We start from the raw sequence: 24,414 nt of genomic DNA, 5'->3' as shown, positions 1-24,414 counted from the left end.
ACACAACTGTATATATACACATCTACAGTGATAAACAGGATATAACAATGCATATTAAAAAATGTATTTTGGCTTTAGATATACTTTTATCACTGCTGTAAAGTAGTTGTGATAAAAAGTAATCATTTTGTAAATTACAGATATCATGAACAAAAAACCAAGGATGGCATGGGAGTTGTATTTGAAAATGGAAACTTCAGGGGAGTCATTTAGTCTTCTCCAGCTGATTGCCAATGACTGCTATAAGGTAAGACCTTTTTCTTTTTATTATTTCACAAAGAGTTTGATTGGGTTTTAAAGTTTTTATACAAAATATACAAATGTGTTTGCATATACAAATGTAGTAAACCACAGTAGCATATCGATCTAGGCATAAGAGCAATACACAGGGATTCATCAAAAATGAGTACAAAGCCAGCCTCAGCATGGCATAGAAGGCTTCCCAGTAGAGGGACATATTGTCCAAATAACGTCCACTTGAGCTAGAGCAGAAAGGGGGGAAAGGGAGAAGGCATAAACATTAAGAAAGAAAAGAGGACACCAGAAACGGGGAGGGGGGAAATTAAGAGTAGCCACCTGTAGTCCACAATGGGCTGTAGTTAGAAAAAGAGGAAGGGGAGAAACATGGAGAAAAAGAAATTTGCCTGGGGGAGAAGAGCGAAGAGGGGAGGTTTCCCACAAGATCCAATCCACTGGAAAACCACTCAGACTACCTGAGCAGTCATATAGATAGCAAAGAGCGGTCCAGACCCAATTGATCATTAAAAGCAATCCACGGGTCCCAAATCTTCAGGAACTTAGCATGGGTATCCGTTATGATAGAAGTGAGTTTCTCATGAACCATGGTCCCCATGAGCCGCATTTTGACCTCAGTGAAGTTCAGAAACTGCAGACGCCAGGTTCTAGCCAGTTTCTGCCGAGCTGCCAGGAAGACAAACCCCACTAGCTTTCTCTGGGCTTTAGGCAAGGACGGGATAGACTTATGCAACAAGTTTTCCCAGGGATCACGCACCAGTAAAATGTTTAGAAACTGTAATCAATGAGTAGACCTGGGTCCAGAATCTTAAGGCTCTCACGCAGGACCACCAGATATGAAAAAGAGTACCAGGTTCCCTACAACTCTGAAAGCAAGAAAATACCACAGAGGGGACATACTTTTCTACCCGCACTGGAGTCATATACCAGTGAGAGAGTAGCTTGTAGGCAAAAATATTTCAAGAACACCTGGAAGAATCAAACCAGATTTGGTTCCAGGAGGCATAAGAAAGGGTACGAGGCCCCAGGTTGTCAAAATAACGAGCTATAGAGATCAGACACTAGACCTTTCAACGAGGGGTCCTTGCGACACCTATATTCAAATGGGGTCAACTGCTTAGGGGAGTCCAATTGAAGTTTAAGGAGAGAGTGGACATGATGACAGATTTGGGTGTAGTGAAAGATCTCAGCACCCAGAATTTGCCAATGCTCACGTAGTCTAAGGACTTGATACCATCGAACGGCAAGAGCTCGCACTTGTATTTAGTCCCTCGCATCCTCCACCAGTGGAATGCTGCTGGATTGTTATTACCAGGCAGAAATTGGTGGTTGCCCAAGATGCCGGATAAGGGCAAATGAGGGGAAATCAGCCGAGTAGAAAATTTCACTAAGTCCCACAGATGCATCAAATGAAGCAAAGTTGGGTCTGAGAGAGTGGGACTATACTGGGACGGAGTCCATAGTTGAAAACTGAAAAGGGTCTGAAATCCAGGATTGCAGGACCCAGATGGGAATTTCGGTGGTAACGTGAAGAGAGGCAATTTGAGAGGTGCCTAAGTAGGATTTAAGATTAGGGACTGCTAAGCTCCTCGATGTTCATCTTCGGTACAAGACAGATGCAAGCAGCTGGGGCCTATCACACAAACAAATAAAGTGAAGCTTCTTACGCTGATCAATACAAAGCCATCTGGTCCCAGTCTTTAAATCAGCTAAAGCAGGACTCCAGGCAAAAACCTTTTTTTACGTCCTTGTTGCTGATTTCCTGCCTTCACTGAATATGGCATCCATCTTCTGGTTCACTCAGTAGTTGCTCTGAAATAGCCTATTCATTTTCCAATCAAATTATTCTCTTTGGTTTCCTTTTTGTAAGACCAGTGGTTGCTATGCCTCTTATTTCCCCTAGTCGCTGGTCTTGGCACATCCCTGTAGTTCTTTCTCCAGGAAGCAGTGATGTAATTCAGCCCACTTGCAGTGGTGGGTGGACCGAGACTCTCAGACACATTCAACACATACAGGCCTAGAGTACCCACCCATATTCACTAGAATTCCCTGTATTAGTGCGCCGAAATAAAAATTCTGGACCGAAACCAAAAATTTTAGATGCACTTCGCCTAAAACCGAAATGGACCGTTTTTAAAAAAATATATATTTTTTATATATATAATTGTATTGTATTTAACTTTTTAATTCATATCATGAATTTAAATGAATATTAATGTAAAAAATACAATCCGGTAATCAAAAATAACTTTTATTGAAAGTAACACACAAAAATTGGACAGGAAGTAAAAAAAAAAAAATATATATATATATATATATATATATATATATATATTTCTGTGATGTAAAATAATAAGACAAAGATAAATCATTTCAGAACTTTTTCCACCTTTAATGTAAAATTTAAACTGTACAACTCAATTTAAAAAACAAACTGAAATCTTTTAGGGGGGAGTAAACCTAAAAAACTTAAATAATGTGGTTGCATAAGTGTGCACACCCTCTTATAACTTGGGATGTAGCTGTGTCCAAAAATAAGCAATCACATTCAAAATTATGTTAATTAGGAGTCAGTACACACTTGCCATCATTTAAAGTACTCAGTTGAACAACAAACTGAAATCTTTTAGGTGGAGGGAAGTAGAAATAAAATACTAAAATAATATGGTTGCATAAGTGTGCGCACCCTTAAACTAATACTTTGTTGAAGCACCTTTTGATTTTATTACAGCACTTAGTCTTTTTGGGTATGAGTCTATCAGCATGGCAACATCTTGACACTCTTCCTTGCAAAAACACTCCAAATCTGTCAGATTGCAAGGGCATCCTGTGCACAGCCCTCTTCAGATCACCCCACAGATTTTTGATCGGATCCAGGTCTGGGCTCTGGCTGGGCCATTCCAAAACTTTAATCTTCTTCTTTTGGTGAAGCCATTCCTTTGTTGATTTGGATGTATGCTTTTGGTTGTTGGCATGCTGAAAGATGAAGTTCCTCTTCACGTTCAGCTTTCTAGCAGACGTCTGAAGGTTTTATGCCAATATTAAACAAATAAGAATAAAGTGACTAGTGCATCAATCCAATATAAATGTGCAAACAAGCAGAAAACCAACCAGTCTACCACCAAGAGGCTATAAATGGTGCAAAATATGCACCCACTCGGTGTATATAAAGTGATCAGTGCTCACAAACCATATATATATGTTAGATACAACCTAAAATATAATTAAATGTGCACACAGTGGACAATCACTACATTAAAGTGACAAGTGTTGAAAATCAATCAATATAAAAATACAATATATAATAAAGTGCAAAATGCATGCTAACACTCTCTTGTGAAATAAATAAATATACATAAAAAATTAAATAAATATATATATATATATATAAAAATTGTGTGTTCTTCTTCCTCCACTTCAAATCTGCGCTCTAATCAAAGTGTCACTCTAGTGCTTAAATCCTCCAGTGGCTAGAGTGCCTCCTCACCTCCTTCATTCGACCCCTAGGGGCCACAAATCATATAGTGATGTTCCAAACCGATTGGACTCTCAATCATCAAGATAAACCTTTGTCCCAATGGCTCCACAATAACTCCTCTATCACATCGATATCCACTCAACCATTTAATGGGAAGACTCTTTCCTTTCAGTACTCTCCCACAGGCTCCGGCCTCCCAGTCCTCTTGTATTGAATTGTATTTTCTCCCTTTAGTACAGCGCAGAGCAGACTGTCGGCTCTACAGAAATCCCGGCAGTGTCTTCCCAGCTGAACAATTCTGCAGTGTACCACAACCTAGATGGCGCCGCTACCCTCCTGGAGCCATCTAGGTTGTGGTACACTGCAGAATAAAAGAGGACTGGGAGGCCGGAGCCTGTGGGAGAGTACTGACAGGAAAGAGTCTTCCCATTAAATGGTTGAGTAGATATCGATGTGATAGGGGAGTTATTGTGGAGCCATTGGGACAAAGGTTTATCTTGATGATTGAGAGTCCAATTGGTGTGGAACATCACTATATGATTTGTGGCCCCTAGGGGTCGAGTGAAGGAGGTGAGGAGGCACTCTAGCCACTGGAGGATTTAAGCACTAGAGTGACACTTTGTTTAGAGCGCAGATTTGAAGTGGAGGAAGAAGAACACACAATTTTTATATATATATATATATATATATATATATATATATATATATATATATATTTAATTTTTTATATATATTTATTTATTTCACAAGAGAGTGTTAGCATGCATTTTGCACTTTATTATATATTGTATTTTTATATTGATTGATTTTCAACACTTATCACTTTAATGTAGTGATTGTCCACTGTGTACACATTTAATTATATTTTAGGTTGTATCTAACATATATATATGGTTTGTGAGCACTGATCACTTTATATACACAGAGTGGGTGCATATTTTGCACCAATTATAGCCTCTTGGTGGTAGACTGGTTGGTTTTCTGCTTGTTTGCACGTTTATATTGGATTGATGCACTAGTCACTTTATTCTTATTTGTTTAATATGTATTTTTATTAGGTTAATTAATGTAGTACCCTCTAGGCTGAGCGCTTCATCCTTTTTTCTGGTGTTTGTTCTGGATCCCAAGGTATAGGATTTAGATGATAGCAGCTTGCTTGGTTTCAAATAACTCTGTGGAGCGCAGGAGGATATCTGCATAATTTTATGCCAATATTGACTGGTATTTGGAACTGTTCATAATTCCCTCTACCAGTTCCAGCTGAAGAAAAACAGCCCCCAAACATGATGCTACACTGTGGGTATGGTGTTCTTTTGGTGATGTGCAGTGCTGTTTTTGCATCAAACATATGTTTTGGAATTATCACCAAAATGTTCAACCTTGGTTTCATAAGACCATAACACATATTCTCATATGCTTTTGGGAGACTTCAGATGTGTTTTTGCAAAATTTAGCCGGGCTTGGATGTTTTTCTTTGTAAGAAAAAGTCTTCCGTCTTGCCACTGTACCCCATAGCCCAGACATATGAAGAATATGGGAGATTGTTGTCACATGTAACACACAGCCAGTACTTGCCAGATATTCCTGCAGCTTCTTTAATGTTGCTGTAGGCCTCATGGTAGCCTCCCAGACCAGTTTTCTTCTCGTCTTTTCATCAATTTTTGAGGGACATCCAGTTCTTGGTAATGTCACTGTTGCGCCATAGTTTCTTCACTTGATGATGACTGTCTTCACTGTGTTCCATGCTAGATCTAATGCCTTGGAAATTCTTTTGTACCCTTCTCCTGACTGATACCTTTTAACAATGAAATCCCTCTGATGCTTTGGAAGCTCTCTGCAGACCATGGCTTTTGCTGTAGGATGCAACTAAGAAAATGTCAGGAAAGACCTACTAGAACAGCGGAACTTTATTTGAGGTTAATCAGAGGCACTATAAATGATGGCATGTGTGTACTGACTCTTATTTAACATGATTTTTAATGTGATTGCTTAAGTCTGAACACAGCTACAACCCCAGTTATAAGAAGGTGTGCACACTTATGCAACCATTATTTGAGTTTTTTATGTTTACTTTCTCCCTAAAAGATTTCAATTTGTTTTTCAGTTGAGTTGTACAGTTTTTAGATCACATTAAAGGTGGAAAAGGTTCTGAAATGATTTATTGTCTCATTTTTTTACATCACATCATCATCGTAGCCAATCTGCTTCTTATTTCAGCTCGTTTTAATAACAAAAAAATCTGGAAGCTTGGTTTCTATGCAGAGCTGCACCAGATTTTGCAGTCTCCAGTTTTAGTAAATCAACCCCATTGAGTTTAAATAGCTGCATCCTCAGCTACACCTGGAAGTGAAGTAATACACATCGAATGGGCCTTCCCGGAGTTCCTTCTGTTTAAACCGGGGAAGCTGTTTCCTGTGGTCCAGAGCTTCTTGGGATGGGGTGGGGTTGGGGCCTTTAAAAGTCTCCTAAAAGTTATCAGGGAGCTCTAGAATCGGTTAATCATTTTATTGGAAAGACCTTCACTGCCTCCTAAAGCCAGTTTTCACAGCTGCAGCAGGAGCTGTGAGCGTAAAGTGATACTAAAGCCTTTATTTTTTTAAATAAAATAGCAAGCATGTTATACTTACCTGCTCTATGCAGTAGTTTTGCCCAGAGCTGCCCTGATCCTCTTCTTTTCAGGTTCCCCACCAGCACTCTGGCTCCTCTTCTGCTGCCTGGGAACACCGCTTCATGCTCGCTCCTGAGCCGCTGCTCTATGCGTCTAAAAATACACATAGAGCAACATCTCAGTCCCCCCCCCCCCCACACACACACACACACTCTCTCCAGATTGGCTCACTGGTTGTGATGGACAGTTTGAGCAAATCCTTCGAAAGTGAAGGAATCTGTTGTCACCAGAACAAGTGTTCCCACAGGAATTCCCCACTTTTCCTTTTCTGGTGATAATCCACAATTTGATTACTTCCTACACTTTCACTGATAATGGTAAACAGGATATACTGAGAGTGTGAATCTAGTTAGAAGTGAAAAAGTGCCATCCCAAAATTTTTTTATAACTGAAGGAACCACAGAATAAAAATTTAAACAGCTGCCCCTTTTAGTGCAAAAAACACTTTCAGTATGCATAAAATGAGTGGGGAAAAAAGGGCGCTAGTCATAAATGTGTGTGTATATGTATATATATATATATATATATATATATATATATATATATATATATATATATATAAAAAACAAAATGTGTATTGTGACAGTAGGCAGGTGAAATCACCTGGTTGCGTCCTGGATGGACGATATATTTGTCCGAGATTCAGGGTTTATGGGGATTTGTACCACTAGAGGGAAGTGCTGAGTCCTTCAGCACTGAGATAATGAGCCCAGCTGAAGGTAGTGGGCTCATTAACACTTGTATAAAGCTTCCCAGAGTGCTTAGGGAGTTGCTCCACCCTGGAACCAGATCTGTGCCTGAACTGTCTGGGGAGCTGACCTGTTATCTGTGTGCAGAGAGACCAAAGCCTGTGTGGCTAACCTCCCAGTACTAGCAACTAGGTATAGCAGCAGGCTGTACCTAGTGGGTAGCTAGGGAAAAGCTGTTGTTGCAGTAAGTAGCCAAGTTGGCCAGGATTTATTTTGATGTCTCTTTTTGTTTATCAATTTTTCTGTAAATATTGTAAATAAATTGCACCTGTTTGTTTTCACCTCCACTATTGTTGTGCTGTGCCTATTTTTTTTTTGTGTTGTGCACCCATCCAGGAGGTCACACACACCCACTGCCGAGCTAACCCTGTTACATATGGTGGAGGACGGCGGGCAGTTGTGGTAACTAAAGGCCAGCATGGAGGAGATAATCAGACAGTTGGCTCTGGCAAATGCCAATCAACAACAGGCAAATGCCAATCAACAGCAGGCAAATGCAAGTTTCCAGCAGAGCATTGCAGCCCAGCAGAAGGCCTTGGAACAAGCAGAGGTCCGCCATAGGGAATTGCTGGTGCAACAGGACCAGAAACACCAGAAACAAATTGAGGCTGTTTTGAAGCAGCTCCAGCAGAGGCAGCAGACTGAGGCTGGTGATGAGTCTGGTAAAACACCATCATTTTCTGTGGGCCGTTTATTGCCAAAAATGACGGGAGAGGATGATCCGGAGGTGTTTCTAACCACCTTTGAAAGGACTGCTGAAAGGGAAAAGTGGCCTAAAGAACAGTGGGCTGGATTGATGGCCCCATTATTAACTGGAGAGTCGCAAAAAGCTTACTATGACCTGGAGCCAGACCAAGCCAAAAACTATGATGTGCTAAAAGTGGAAATTTTGGCCCGGTTGGGTGTTACCCTCGCTGTCCGTGCTCAGCGGGTACATAATTGGACTTTTCAGCTTGGGAAACCTCCCAGGTCACAGATGTATGATCTCATTCACCTGAGCAGGAAGTGGCTGCAGCCAGAGACTTTGACCGCCCCAAAAATTGTGGAACGTGTCGTCATGGATCGGTTCCTAAGGTCTCTGCCTAATACTATTCAAAAGTGGGTCAGCCATGGAGACCCAGAAACTGCAGACAAGCTGGTGGATCTAGTGGAGAGATACTTGGCTACTGAGAACCTGACCTCCTCTTCCAGAGACTCACGGACTTTCCACCCTAAGACCAGACCATCCCCAGCGGCGGGTAAGATGACTACAAGGGGTGAGGGTGGAGAGAGTGAGAGGGTGGGAGTATTACCCAATGTCTGGCAAGAGCGGCCAGGAAGGCCAAGGCCGCAAGAAGCGGTGAAAAAAATTATTTGTTACCGCTGCCGGCAAGAGGGACATATTGCAGCTAATTGCCCAGTGGTGGATGAGCCTATGCAGTGTGACTTTCTGAGCAATAGACGTCAGTCGCTGTTTGCGACAGTGGTATGCACGGCCAGCCCGGGCACTGAGAAACATTTGTGCAAAATGACTGTTAATGGAAATAATATTGTGGGGTTGCTGGATTCAGGTAGCTTGGTAACCTTGATAAGAGAGGAGATGGTCACTACAAAGGTCTCTGGGCATAAAAAGGTGGCAGTGATTTGTGTGCATGGGGACACTAGGGAGTATCCCGTGGCTACTGTGTTTTTTGAGACCCCCAAAGGTAACCTGTCTCATCAGGTAGGATTGGTACCTCATTTACCACATGATGCCATTGTGGGGAGGGATTTTCCAAAATTCTGGGAACTCTGGGATTGTTCTGACCCCCCCACTGTCTCCCCTGCAGACCAGGAAGGTGAATCCCAGAATGCGTCTGAGTGTGGTGAGGTCTCTCCCAAGTTCCCCTTGTCGGTACTAGCTGGGGAGACCCAAGGAACTGGGGAGGAGCCCACCTCCTCAGATGAAAATCTGCCGGTTTTGGATTTCTCGGACTTAGAGGTGCATAGGGAAAATTTTGCCACCGAACAGCTGAAAGACCCCACGCTGATAAAAGCCCGGGAAAATGTAGTAAAAATAGATGGCCAACTAGTGAGTCCTGAGAAAACTGCTGCTTATCCATACTTCCTTGTGGAAAGGGACCTACTCTATCGAGTTGCTCAGGGGGCAGAAGAAACCATTGAGCAACTGGTGGTGCCCAGACCTTACAGGAAGTTGGTGTTGGAGTTTGCCCATGGACACATCCTTGGGGGTCATTTGGGGGCGGAGAAAACACGGGAAAGAGTACTGCAGCGGTTCTATTGGCCTGGGGTCATTAAGGAGGTGGAAAATTACTGTTCCTCTTGCCCTGTGTGTCAGAAGTCGGCCCCTATGCCCCATTTCCGTAGTCCACTGGTACCTCTTCCCATCATTGAGGTCCCCTTTGAAAGGATTGCCATGGATTTGGTAGGTCCGCTGGTGAAATCCGCTAGGGGGCATCAGTACCTGTTGGTCATACTCGACTATGCCACCCACTATCCAGAAGCAATTCCACTCCGAAATACCTCTGCCAAGACAATCGCTAAGGAGCTATTCCTCGTTTTCAGCCGAGTGGGTATTTCAAAGGAACTGCTGACGGACCAGGGAACCCCCTTTATGTCCCGGGTGATGAAAGAGCTCTGCAAACTGTTCAAGGTAAAACAGTTGCGCACCTCTGTGTATCATCCCCAAACTGACGGGTTGGTGGAAAGGTTCAACAAAACCCTGAAACAAATGCTAAGGAAGGTGGTAGATAAGGATGGAAAGGGTTGGGATTATTTAGTACCCTATTTGATGTTTGCCATCTGGGAGGTACCCCAGTCCTCCACAGGGTTTTCACCATTTGAGTTGCTCTATGGGAGACACCCAAGGGGGCTGTTAGATATCGCCAAGGAAACTTGGGAAAGTGAGAGTTCTCCCCACCGGAGTGTGATTGAGCACGTCGCCCAAATGCAAGATAGAATTGCCCAGGTCATGCCTATCGTAAAGGAACATTTGTCCCAAGCACAGTTAGCGCAGCAGAGGGTGTACAATCGGGGGGCCCGGACCAGGTCGTTTGCTGAAGGAGATAGAGTGCTAGTGCTAATCCCTACGGTTGAAAGCAAATTCCTGGCCAAATGGCATGGCCCATACGAGGTGATTGAGAAAGTGAGTGAGGTGAATTACAGGGTCAGACAACCAGGAAGGCGGAAACCGGAGCAGATCTACCACATCAATCTGCTAAAGGCCTGGAGGGACAGGGAATCCCTAGTTGCTGAGGGTTTGTCACCAGCGCCATCTAACTGCTTGGTTCCGGAGGTTGGAATTGCAGTCACCTTGTCTACAATTCAAGAACAGGAGGCTAAAGAGTTTGTGCTCCGCAACACAGAGGTTTTTTCTGAGCTGCCGGGACAAACCTCGGGGGTGGAGCATGACATTATCACCCCACCGGGTGAAAGAGTAAAACTGAAACCCTATAGAATCCCAGAGGCTCGACAGGAGGCAATACGTGGGGAAGTACAGAGAATGCTAGATTTGGGGGTGATAGAGGAGTCCCAAAGTGACTGGTCCAGCCCCATAGTGTTGGTGCCCAAACCAGATGGGAGCTGGCGATTTTGTAACGACTTTCGACAGTTGAATAAAGTTACAAAATTTGACACCTACCCCATGCCAAGGATAGATGAACTAATCGACCGACTGGGAGCAGCCCGGTACATGACAACACTAGACTTGACGAAAGGTTATTGGCAAATTCCCCTAGCTAAGTCGGCAAAGGAGAAGACTGCATTTGTAACCCCAGAAGGGTCATTCCAGTATAAAAGAATGCTGTTCGGGTTACAGAATGCACCGGCCACCTTTCAGCGAAAAATGGATCAGATTCTTCGTCCCCATCAGAAGTATGCTGCAGCGTACTTGGACGATGTGATTATCCATAGCGCAGACTGGGCCTCACATTTGCCAAAAGTTCAGGCTGTGCTAGACTCAATATGGAAAGCTGGGTTTACAGCCAACCCAAAGAAGTGTACGATTGGACAGGAGGAGGCCAAGTACCTGGGGTACACTATTGGGAGAGGGGTAATAAAACCTCAGATAAACAAAGTGGAAGCAATACAGAATTGGCCACGCCCAAATAACAAAAAGCAGGTACGGGCTTTTCTAGGAATTGCTGGCTACTATCGGCGATTCATTCCCCATTTTGCTTCTATGGCAGTACCCCTAACCAACCTGACAAAAGGGAAGGAGTCTGTCATGGTTAAGTGGTCCCCTGAGGCTGAAGCAGCCTTCCTGTCTTTAAAAAGGGCCTTATGTAGCCAGCCAGTCCTATACTCACCAGACTTCTCAAAAGACTTTGTGGTCCAGACAGATGCATCCAATGTTGGCTTAGGAGCAGTGCTGTCCCAGGTTTGGCAGGGGGAGGAGCACCCGGTAATCTATCTCAGCCGAAAGCTAAAGTCTCACGAGGAAAATTACGCCACGATTGAGAAGGAGTGTTTAGCGGTAAAGTGGGCCCTAGATTCCCTTCGGTACTATCTGCTGGGCAGACATTTTGACCTGATCACAGATCACGCTCCCTTGAAATGGATGGCTCAAAATAAGGAGACCAATAGAAGGGTAAATAGGTGGTTTCTGGCCCTACAGGAATTTACCTTCACGGTGAAGCATCGCCCCGGTGTTCAGATGGGAAATGTGGATGCTTTATCCCGGGTACATGCCTGCCTGGCTACTGGTGTTACAACCCCAAGGTTGAAACAAGAGGGGGGGGGTATGTGACAGTAGGCAGGTGAAATCACCTGGTTGCGTCCTGGATGGACGATATATTTGTCCGAGATTCAGGGTTTATGGGGATTTGTACCACTAGAGGGAAGTGCTGAGTCCTTCAGCACTGAGATAATGAGCCCAGCTGAAGGTAGTGGGCTCATTAACACTTGTATAAAGCTTCCCAGAGTGCTTAGGGAGTTGCTCCACCCTGGAACCAGATCTGTGCCTGAACTGTCTGGGGAGCTGACCTGTTATCTGTGTGCAGAGAGACCAAAGCCTGTGTGGCTAACCTCCCAGTACTAGCAACTAGGTATAGCAGCAGGCTGTACCTAGTGGGTAGCTAGGGAAAAGCTGTTGTTGCAGTAAGTAGCCAAGTTGGCCAGGATTTATTTTGATGTCTCTTTTTGTTTATCAATTTTTCTGTAAATATTGTAAATAAATTGCACCTGTTTGTTTTCACCTCCACTATTGTTGTGCTGTGCCTATTTTTTTTTTTGTGTTGTGCACCCATCCAGGGGGTCACACACACCCGCTGCCGAGCTAACCCTGTTACAGTATATATAAAGCAGTAGTATAGTAATGTCCAAATAATAAATGGAAAGTTCACAAACACCATATTCTTGTGACCAAATCTTCTTATAAAATCAACTGTGTTCCACCATCATATTTATCTAGATTGTGCACTCACCAGATTAGATCGGGCAACAGAGTAACCAGCAAGCATACAGAACTACGTCTTGTATATGTTAGGTAGGATGTGCACTTCTTTCTGCAGGATCCTTGAAGCCAATCTGCTTATACACCACTAATACATCTCCTCCATTGCCAAACAAGTCTCAGAAAAAAGCCCAAAAAGATATTCGTAGTGCAGTAGATTTTATGTAAAAGGTGAGAATAAATAGAACAAACTGTATACACTCACATATTGAAGGTGCCAGAGGGGGCAACAACACAGACAGCTCACTAGGGGGTTCCCTCTCCCTACACCGCTATTACCATAACCGGTGTGTATTCCAGAAACTGGATGTGATGTCTGAGAAAGCCCAAAAGTGATGTGTGCGGCTCAAGCCTCTATGCATTTTGCACAGTGTGCATCTTTAGGAAGCTTCCATGTGTCCCCATGCCATATCCAGCAAGCTTAAAAAAATGGAAACTGCCCCAATATATAGTTACATAGTTAGTCTGGCTGAAAAAAGACAAAAGTCCATCCAGTTAAACCATAGAAAAAAAAGTTATAATCCTATACCCACAGTTGATCCAGAGGAAGGCAAAAAAAACCACAGCAAAGCACGATCCAGTTTGCTCCCGCTGGGAAAAAACTTCCTTCCTGATCCCCCGAGAGGCAATCGGTTATTCCCTGGATCAACCTTACCTATAAATGTTAGTATATAGCTAGGTTTTAGAGCAAGTTGCACATGGATAGGCTTTACACAAAACAAAACAAGGTGCATATCCCAAGCACACTTGCTAGCTAGTAAAGAAAATTACACTGTCTAACAATTTGCATTAAAAACAATTTGTTTTAGTTGCACATTTGCAAATATATGTGGAAGCTGCAGTGCCTCATCAAGGCAACTCTGTATCAATCCTAACACTAATCTTTGAGCGTCTCCAGCATATATAGCAATAGCTAAAGTGATTGTAAAGTCACATTTTAAATAACATAGCGGTTTATACTTATCTGCTCTGTATGATTGAATTTCACCCCCGATCCTCCTCTTCTTGTGTCCTCCATTGGTGCTCCTGGCTCCTCCTCTTCTTGGTGTGCCACCATAGGAAGCTGCTTCCTATCATGGCACACCTTGCGAGTTCAATCCCGCCCCCCACTCCCTCGTCACAGAATTTGATGGAAAGCAGCAGGAACCAATGACTCCCACTGCTCTCAGCAAAGCCTGTGAGAGTGGGGAGAAGAGAGCCACATTTTTAAGCTCTGGGATGGAATGAAATGTATTGGGGCGTAGCCTGGCTGGAGCCCAGCCTGAGGTTGTTACACTTTCTTGGGTTTTGCAGAGATGTGCTGTAACGGAACTCTTTATTTTAAAGTCAAACAGGCTTTTTATACAATACACACTGGGACTGATCACATGATCATATGCAAACACAGCTACCTGTATATACAGAAATAGACTTAACACTCTAAACAGTAAGTTAACTAGGTTAGCTAGCTGGATGATCAAAACAAAAGGTGAATGGGAATGCACACCTAGACAATGGTTTGATGAATTAGGATCTCACTACAGAGCAGACGGTCCGGTTCCTACACTGGAGTAGAGGCAAGGCCAGCATGATCAGCTCTTTCAATTTTGCATGTGTAGTTCAGAATCAACAACCAGGAATTGTCTTCATATAGCTGATAAATATTACTGTTCCATCTGAAGTAATTCCAACCGCATTCTCAACGTCCATTAGTCAGCCTATGCCCCTAAGAGACACAGGGTGACTTGCACATAAGAGGGATATGGGGAGCTGAGACGGGTCTCCCAACCTCTGCAAAGTAAGCTGGGTTCCATGAGCCCCCCACCCAAAGTGACTCCTGTCACATTTGCGACTCATTTGGACATGCTCTTCCCTTAGAAAAGGAAAGAGACGCTGCTTTTGTGCACAGCGCTGGATCAAGATCAGGCTCAGTTAAGTATTGGGGGGGGGGGTGCAATACCTTAACCTAAACATTTTTTTATCTTAATGCCAGGAATGCAAAAAGGTAACAATGTTTAGGCTTTAGAACCACTTTAAGGGCATGTTAGGACTGTACTATTCCACATATATATTGCTATAGTTCATTGCATCATCCTGCATGTGCTGTACTTTGCATGATCCCAACAGCTAGAGTGCAGTAGTCAGTAGTACTTAACACACAGCATAGACTACAGTGTTTAGCCATATGTAATGTATGGCTCTGTGCACTGAGTACAGAGCTCAAGAACATCCCCTCAGCTCCTATTAAGATACCTCCATAATTTAAAAGATCCCCCCTCCGAACTAATATTCTCTTCATACAAACCCCTCCCCTCCAACCCACAAAGTAAAAATTCCTAACTTCTTTTCCTTCCAATCATAAAGGATCCCATCCAATCCCACCCCCCACCACCAAAAACGTCCTCTTCCTTACCTGTACTATAAACATAAATTTCCCCTTCCTCACAAACAACTGCCCTTCGCTCCCTGCATGCAAAATCCATACAAAACCCTTAAAACTGAGAGGCACCTTACCCAAAGTAAGGCAAAGTCCTCCTAGGCTTTCCCTCAACCTCGTGACATATGACACATCAGAACCATGGAGGAGCCTGGAAGAGCTTCCTTTGGCTCAGTGCTGCTTTGCAACTGGGGCCTGACAGTCAGAATACAGTACATCCAGAAAGTATTCACAGCTCTTAACTTTTGCCACATTTTGTTATGTTACAGCTTTATTGCAAAATGGATGCAATTAATTTTTTTCCTAAACATTCTGCAAACAATACCCCACAATGACAACATGAACGAAGTTTGTTTTGAAATCTTTGCAATTTAGTAAACATGACACTCAAAATTGAGCTTTGGTGCATCTTGTTCCCACTGATCATCCTTGAGATGTTTCCACAACTTAATTGGAGTCCACCTGTGGGAAATGAAATTCAGTTGATTGGACATGATTAGGAAAGGCATAAACTTGTCTATATAAGGTCCCACAGTTAACAGTGCATGTCAGAGCACAAACAAAGCCATGAAGTCCAAGGATTTGTCCATAGACCTCTGAAATAGGATTGCATCAAGGCATAGATCTGGGAAAGGGTACAGAAAAATTTCTGCAGCATTGAAGGTCCCAATGAGCACAGTGGCCTTCATCATCCATAAATTTAAGAATTTTGGAACCACCAGGAATCTTTAGCAGAGCCGGCCACCCGGCCAAAATAAGCAATCAAGGGAGAATGGCCTTAGCCAGAGAGGTAACCAAGCACCCCATGGTCACTCTGAAAGAGCTCCAACATTTCTCTGTGAAGAGAGGAGAACCTTCCAGAACAACCATCTCTGCAGCTCTCCACCAATCAGGCCTGTATGGTAGAGTGGCCAGACGGAAGCCACTCCTCAGTAAAAGGCAAATGGCAGCCCACCTGGAGTTTGCAAAAAGGCACCTGAGGGTGAAACAAAAACTCTCTAGTCTGATGAAACAAAGATTGAACTCTTTGGCATAAATGCCAAGCATAATGTCTGAAGGAAACCAGGCATCACTCACCACCTGGCCAATACCATCCCTACAGTGAAGCATGGTGGTTGCAGCATCATACCTGTTCCAGAGCGCTCTGGACCTTAGACTGGGGCAACGGTTCATCTTTCAATAGAACAACAACCCTAAGCACACAGCCCACATAACAAAGGAGTGGCTACGGGCCAACTCTGTGAATGTCCTGGAGTGGCCCAGCCAGAGCCCAGACTTGAACCCGATTGAACATCTCTGGAGAGATCTGAAAATGGCTGTGCACCAACGCTCCCCATCCAACCTGATGCAGCTTGAGAGGTACTGCAAAAAAGAATGGGAGAAATTGCCCAAAAATAGGTGTACCAAGTTTGTAACATCATACTCAAAACAACTTGAGGCTGTAATTGGTGCTAAAGGTGCTTCAACAAAGTATTTAGCAAAGGCTGTGAATACTTATGTTCATGTGGTTTTTCTTTTTCTGTTTTTTATTTTTTTTAATAAATTGCAAAGATTTCAAAATAAACTTCTTTCTCTATGTCAATATGGGGTATTGTTTGTAGAATGTTGAGTAAAAAAATTAGTTTAATCCATTTTGGAATAAGGCTGTAACATAGCAAAATGTGGCAAAAGTTAAGCACTGTGAATATTTTCTGGATGCACTGTATCACTTTCAGTTGCTCCTGCAGAGCCTTAACCAGTCCCCGACCGCACTATAGCCAAAAGACGGCTACAGCACGGTCCGCTAATTCTGGGAGGGCATCCATGGACGTCCTCCCAGAACCACACTCCCTGGGGCGTGCACTGCACGCGATCTGTGATCGCTGTGTCTTTCGGACAAAGCTGATCTACGTGACTAAGGAATGGGCCAGTCGCAGCTGCTTTTACCATGTGACTAGCTGACAGCGCGTGAGGAGAGGAGAGCCGGTAAGCAGCATTTCACAGTGGGACATCTGCACTGATCATCAGTGTCCTGGTGATCAGTGTAGCCCAATCAGTGCGGCCAGTAGTGCCCATCAATGACCATGTGTGCTGGCAATCAGTGCCCATCAGTTGAATCAGTGCTGCCTAACAGTGCCCATCAGTGCTGTCTCACCATTGCCCATCAGTGCCCATCACTGAAGGAGGAAAATTACTTATTTACAAAACTTTATAGCAGAAAATAAGAAACTTTTTTTTATTCAAAATTGTTGGTCTTTTTGTTTAGCAAAAAATACAAACTCCAGTGGTGATTAACCGCTTGCCGCCCTGCCACTGTGTATATACGTGTGCAGGGCGGCAGTGGAGCGCAAAACCACATTTTAAAACGGGTTCCGCGCTCCCGAAACTTTCGCCGGCAGGGGGCGCGCGCGCGCTCCCGCTGACCCGCGGGTGACACGATTTGATCCAGGAGGGATCAATCATTAGATTTCAGCCAGTGATTTCTGGCTGAAATCACATGATCGGTCCCTGTCCTATCCTGTCCTGTGTTGACAAATACACAGGGCAGGATATGATGTCATTCTTCTCTGCCTGGACACATTCCGTTCCAGACAGAGAAGAAGACATCCAAAAAGTGAGTACACAAGCACTACACTACAGTTAGAACACTCTAGGACACATTTAACCCCCTGATCGCCCCCCCCCCCAGTTAACCCCTTCACTGCCCTGTCACCGGTGTCACTGATCAGTGAAGCGATTTTTACTGATCACTGTATCAGTGTCGCTGGCGACTTCCGATAGAGTTAGCGCCCCTCCCAGATAGCGCCAGTTTGCCCGCCAGTACACCAGTAATCCCGTTTAACCCCTTGATCGCCCCCCCCCAGTTAACCCCTTCACTGCCCTGTCACCAGTGTCACTGATCAGTGAACCAATTTTTACTGATCACTGTATCAGTGTCGCTGGCGACTTCCGATAGAGTTAGCGCCCCTCCCAGATAGTGCCAGTTTGCCCGCCAGTACACCAGTAATCCCGTTTAACCACTTGATCGCCCCCCCAGTTAACCCCTTCACTGCCCTGTCACCAGTGTCACTGATCAGTGAACCAATTTTTACTGATCACTGCATCAGTGTCGCTGGCGACTTCCGATAGTGTTAGCGCCCCTCCCAGATAGCACCAGTTTGCCCGCCAGTACACCAGTAATTCCGTTTAACCCCTTGATCGCCCCCCTCCCCAGTTAACCCCTTCACTGCCCTGTCACCTGTGTCACTGATCAGTGAACCAATTTTTACTGATCACTATATCAGTGTCGCTGGCGACTTCCGATAGTGTTAGCGCCCCTCCCAGATAGCGCCAGATTGCACGCTAGTACACCAGTAATCCCATTTAACCCCTTAATCCCCCCCCCCCCCAGTTAACCCCTTCACTACCCTGTCACCAGTGTCACTGATCAGTGAACCGATTTTTACTGATCACTGTATCAGTGTCGCTGGCGACTTCCGATAGTGTTAGCGCCCCTCCCAGATAGCGCCAGATTTCCCGCCAGTACACCAGTAATCCCGTTTAACCCCTTGATCGCCCCCCCCCCCCAGTTAACCCCTTCACTGCCCTGTCACCAGTGTCACTGATCAGTGAACCAATTTTTACTGATCACTGTATCAGTGTCGCTGGCGACTTCCGATAGAGTTAGCGCCCCTCCCAGATAGCGCCAGTTTGCCCGCCAGTACACCAGTAATCCCGTTTAACCACTTGATCGCCCCCCCAGTTAACCCCTTCACTGCCCTGTCACCAGTGTCACTGATCAGTGAACCAATTTTTACTGATCACTGCATCAGTGTCGCTGGCGACTTCCGATAGTGTTAGCGCCCCTCCCAGATAGCACCAGTTTGCCCGCCAGTACACCAGTAATTCCGTTTAACCCCTTGATCGCCCCCCTCCCCAGTTAACCCCTTCACTGCCCTGTCACCTGTGTCACTGATCAGTGAACCAATTTTTACTGATCACTATATCAGTGTCGCTGGCGACTTCCGATAGTGTTAGCGCCCCTCCCAGATAGCGCCAGATTGCACGCTAGTACACCAGTAATCCCATTTAACCCCTTAATCCCCCCCCCCCCAGTTAACCCCTTCACTACCCTGTCACCAGTGTCACTGATCAGTGAACCGATTTTTACTGATCACTGTATCAGTGTCGCTGGCGACTTCCGATAGTGTTAGCGCCCCTCCCAGATAGCGCCAGATTTCCCGCCAGTACACCAGTAATCCCGTTTAACCCCTTGATCGCCCCCCCCCAAGTTAACCCCTTCACTGCCCTGTCACCAGTGTCACTGATCAGTGAACCAATTTTTACTGATCACTGTATCAGTGTCGCTGGCGACTTCCGATAGTGTTAGCGCCCCTCCCAGATAGCGCCAGATTGCCCGCTAGTACACCAGTAATCTCATTTAACCCCTTAATCTCCCCCCCCCCCCGTTAACCCCTTCACTGCCCTGTCACCAGTGTCACTGATCAGTGAACCGATTTTTACTGATCACTGTATCAGTGTCGCTGGCGACTTCCGATAGTGTTAGCGCCCCTCCCAGATAGCGCCAGATTGCCCGCTAGTACACCAGTAATCCCGTTTAACCCCTTAATCTCCCCCCCCCCCCCGTTAACCCCTTCACTGCCCTGTCACCAGTGTCACTGATCAGTGAACCGATTTTTACTGATCACTGTATCAGTGTTGCTGGCGACTTCCGATAGTGTTAGCGCCCCTCCCAGATAGCGCCAGATTGCCCGCCAGTACACCAGTAATCCCATTTAACCCCTTAATCCCCCCCCCCAGTTAACCCTTTCACTGCCCTGTCACCAGTGTCACTGATCAATGAACCGATTTTTACTGATCACTGTATCAGTGTCGCTGGCGACTTCCGATAGTGTTAGCGCCCCTCCCTGATAGCACCAGATTGCCCGCCAGTACACCAGTAATCCCGCTTAACCCCTTGATCGCCCCCCCCCAGTTAACCCCTTCACTGCCCTGTCACCAGTGTCACTGATCAGTGAACCAATTATTACTGATCACTGTATCAGTGTCGCTGGCAACTTCCGATAGTGTTAGCGCCCCTCCCAGATAGCGCCAGATTGCCCGCTAATACACCAATAATCCTGTCTAACCCCTTGATCGCCCCCCCTGAGTTGACCCCTTCACTGCCCTGTCACCAGTGTCATTGATCAGTGAACAGATTTTTACTGATCACTGTATCAGTGTCGCTGGCGACTTCCGATAGTGTTAGCGCCCCTCCCAGATAGCGCCAGTTTGCCCGCTAGTGCACCAGAAATCCCATTTAACCCCTTCATCGCCCCCCCCAGTTAACCCCTTCACTGCCCTGTCACCAGTGTCATTGATTACAGTGAACAGATTTTTACTGATCACTGTATTAGTGTCACTGGTGACTTCCGATAGTGTTAGCGCCCCTCCTAGATAGCGCCAGTTTGCCCGCTAATGCACGGGATTTTTTTTACCAAAAACATGTAGCAGAATACATTTTGGCTTAAATTTATGACTAACTTTGAGTTTACAATATATTTTTTATAGCTGAAAGTAGAAAATACTGTTTTTTTTCAAAATTTTCGTGTTTTTTTTGTTTATAGCGTAAAAAATAAAAAGCGCAGAGGTGATCAAATACCACCAAAAGAAAGCTCTATTTGTGTGAAAAAAAGGACGTAATTTTCGTTTTGGTGCAGCATTACATGACCGCGCAATTATCATTTGAGTTAGTGCAGCGCTGTATAGCAAAAAAAGGCATAAATTACAGTATCTATACCATAGTGTGTAGATGCTATAACTTTCACACAAAGCAATCAATATACACTTATTGGGATTTTTTTTACCAAAAACATGTAGCAGAATACATTTTGGCTTAAATTTATGACTAACTTTGAGTTTACGATATATTTTTTATAGCTGAAAGTAGAAAATATTGGTTTTTTTCAAAATTTTCATGGTTTTTTTGTTTATAGCGCAAAAAATAAAAAGTGCACAGGTAATAAAATACCACCAAAAGAAAGCTCTATTTGTGTAAAAAAAAGGACGTAAATTTTGTTTGGGTACAGCATTGCATGACCGCGCAATTATCATTTGAATTAGTGCAGCGCCAAACAGCAAAAAAAGGCCTGGTCATTAAGGGGGGTAAATCCTCTGGGGCTCAAGTGGTTAAATAACACCAAAAGAAAGCTCTATTTGTTTTTAAAAAATTACAAAAATTTCGTTTGTGAACAGCATTGCATGACCGCAGGATTGTCATTCAAAGTATGAGAGCGCTGAAAGCTGAAAATTGGTCTGGGCAGGAAGGGGGTAAACGTGCCCAGTAGGCAAGTGGTTAAGCAATCCAATGTGCAGGAAGGGGAATGAGTCCCCTGGGCAGCCGTCTGATCCTCCCATCACTGGTGGGTGTGCTACAGGGGCTAAGGGAAGATATGCTCTAATAAATACACAATGTAGTCCTAAAGTTCAAGTTGTAAATCATTTGTTGTGCGATACCAAGCATAACACATTCAGTAATCTATAGATTCCTATAATAGAATTCAACTTACTTATGCAAGACTTGTGCCTGCCTTACCTTTCTTGGTTTTTTTTTTTCTTTTTTTTAATAGATGGGTCAGTTCTACTATGCAGCAAAAGCTTTTGATGTATTGGAAAGGCTAGATCCAAGTCCTGAATACTGGGAAGGAAAGCGTGGCGCATGTGTTGGAATCTTTCAGATGATCTTAGCAGGCCGGGAACCAAAGTAAGTATATCATAATACCAGGCCAGAATCTGTCATTTATAACTGTCTTTAGCAGGTAGTTCTAACAAATACAAAGCATTCTTACTTTGAGGAAAAGTACTTATAGGGCATAGAATGTGCATACTGCAGAGCTGTAATTTAAATAATTACCTTTAAATTTAGCTTTCTGTACACTTTTTATACAGCTTTGATACATTATTTTAACCCTTTTACTGCTAGGCACTCCACTCCAATTTTAACCTGAGGCAGCTGGACCATTTTTGCAACTTTGCACTTTTATTATCTGTTAGCTGAGTACACAAAACAGCTTTGGATTTCCCTTACAGGATCAGTGGGTATTTTTGTCACCTATTGAACAGATACAACAAAATGAATAAGAAAAGTTCATTGCTGGTTTACATACAGTAATTCCTGGTAGACACATCTAGTTTTTTTCTTTTTCAACCCAGAGGGCTGAAAGAAAAAAATTGAGATCACCATACAAACACAAGCGATGTCAGTGGAGCGACCTCACCTGCTGCGCTTTTGTGACAGGGGGACTGCTTCAGTGTGTTTAGCACCAGAAATTGACACTCTTCCCCTTTTCTGTACTCCATTTCAGTTGCACAGCTCTATCTCCTTGCTCATTAAACTACCCACAAAGAGGAAGAGGAGGTGCTTGGTGTATAACATCCTCCAAGAATTGGATATTGGGAAAACATGCATGAAAATGCTGATGCAATTAAAGCAGCTATCTGCAGCTAAACTCATTTACAAACTGCACCTATCTGCAGGCAATATTTAAATTTTTCAAGTGTAACTGGCGTTTGGCTGCTGTCATATGCAAAGGTTCGGGTGAATGTAGTAGAAGAGTTAAGTTTCAGAGTTGGTAATTAGGTTAAGAGGAGGAGTTAGGTATTACGTGTGATTAAGTGTTAAATTTCAGGGTAAAGTGGAACTAAACTCTCCTATCCATTTTAGCAAAGAAAGCTGCCATTTTAACTTCTGTTTATTCTGCAGTTGCCATGGTGCTGCACATGTGATCAGTTATGACAATAGCCAATTAATGACTTTATAGTTGAGAGCACAAGCAGCTTTGACAGTAATCTTTCACGACATGCCTAGAGGGCCAGTCTATATCGGGAATCTCATAGGAACTTGTGTGTTCCTGTACAATGCACATGTAGTTCTCTGTGGTGCAAATTCAGCCTATTTATTTTGAATGGGCTGAAATCACACCGCACCACACTAAAAGTAGTGCATGCACTAAGAATAACAGTACTTCTGTACCATGCGATCCAGTGTGGGCAAACACACTGCGTTTGTGACCTGCATTTGGGGTGTCATTAATTTAAAGTGGAGCTCCACCCAAAAGGGGAAGTTCCGCCTTAAGCCTTTGTCCCTCGCTCCCCATTAAAGATTGGCACCTTTGGGGAGTGGCTACAGGAATTTGACAGGTACCCACTCCCACTTCCGCTGCGATCGCCTAGCGGATCGGAAGCGAAAGCCGCAAGCTTCACAGCTGGGTGCCCACACTGAAGATGCCGGCACCAGGGAATGAAGCTGGCTAGTGAAACCAGCGGTGGTGAGGACACCGTTGGACTGAGGGACAGGTAAGTGTCTGTATTTTAAAAGTCAGCAGCTGCAATTTTTGTAGCTGCTGGCTTTTTTTTTTTTTTTTCAGGTGAAACTCATAAAGCGGAACTAAACTTGGCCACGATGCAGGAGCTCTTGACATAATGTCGTAGTATGCACAGTATCCATGCATTGTATGGCAGATCTGTCTCCTAGACTTTTTCTCTTTCCAGCACTAAAAGGTCCATGCTCCTTTCATCACTGCTGCAGTTTTCCGCACTGGTTCCGTTTGACCTTGTAAATACAATGCCAGAGAACTTACAGATACACTGCAGTGAGAAACTGCTAATAGGAAAGGATTGTATTACTAATGTATATATCCCATGGCACAGATGAAAGTACTTTGTCTCACAATGTAGAAGCCACAGCTTTTTGGTCTACTCTGCAGTACAAAATAACTTGAATATGATCATTTATTAGCATTTGAAGTACTGTATTGTGAAAAACACAATCCAAATTAAAGTCTAATATTTTATTTTTCATACACCTAAACTGTGTAAAATGCATCTAAACAGCAGTAAACCTAAAACAGATTGGAATGATTGGATCTGTGCTTTTCAACATTTTTATGTAATTGTGTATGTCTTTATTAATTTGTTTTAGAGAAACACTGACAGAAGTGCTTCACTTGCTGAGGAGTACAGGTAGTACTCAGGTAGAATATATCATTCGAATAATGAAGAAATGGGGCAAGGATAACCGTGTGCCAGTATAACTGACCTTTACATTTGACAAGATCTTTCTGAAGAGTAATAGAAGAAGCTCTGCAAATTGTATCCATTGGAATTGTATCCAAAATGTATTTTTATATCATATTGCATAAATAAATAATAAAACACAACTTTATACATTTAGAAGTCATGGGCTAGTTTATTTTCATAATCAAGTCCTAACTCTGCCTATAACTACAATTTCTTTCTAATTCATTGAGGAACACAAGATTCCAAGCCAATTGGGATATACTGCTGACTACAGGAGGATTTGGACATTGGTAAACAAAAAAACATTTATTTAGTTCAACTAAGCTTTGGATGTCCTACCCAAACCCCATTTGGATAGTAGTGGGACCTGTCTGAAATGTG

At 43.8% G+C, this 24,414-nt stretch overlaps 1 protein-coding gene across 4 annotated transcripts in view; it reads left to right on the top strand.

Annotated features, from left to right (window-relative positions):
- The window catches only part of IFT56 (intraflagellar transport 56), a 555,685-nt gene extending 531,503 nt beyond the window's left edge, over positions 1 to 24,182 (top strand). For all 4 annotated transcript variants that reach the window (XM_089660945.1, XM_089660944.1, XM_089660942.1 and 1 more), the window contains 3 exons: positions 141 to 247; positions 21,585 to 21,718; positions 23,936 to 24,182. In XM_089660945.1, coding sequence (XP_089517071.1) covers positions 141 to 247; positions 21,585 to 21,718; positions 23,936 to 24,047 — 353 coding nt within the window. In that variant the 3' untranslated portion in view covers positions 24,048 to 24,182. The remainder of the gene's footprint in view (positions 1 to 140; positions 248 to 21,584; positions 21,719 to 23,935) is intronic.
- The last annotated feature ends 232 nt before the right edge of the window (positions 24,183 to 24,414 follow it).

The sequence above is a fragment of the Staurois parvus genome, unplaced genomic scaffold (assembly GCF_062004578.1).
Source record: "Staurois parvus isolate SC_StPar_1 unplaced genomic scaffold, SC_StPar_1.0 ptg001291l, whole genome shotgun sequence".
Classification (NCBI taxonomy): domain Eukaryota; kingdom Metazoa; phylum Chordata; class Amphibia; order Anura; family Ranidae; genus Staurois; species Staurois parvus.
The sequence above is the reverse complement of the archived record's forward strand: the minus strand, read 5'-3'. Positions and strand labels throughout refer to the sequence as shown.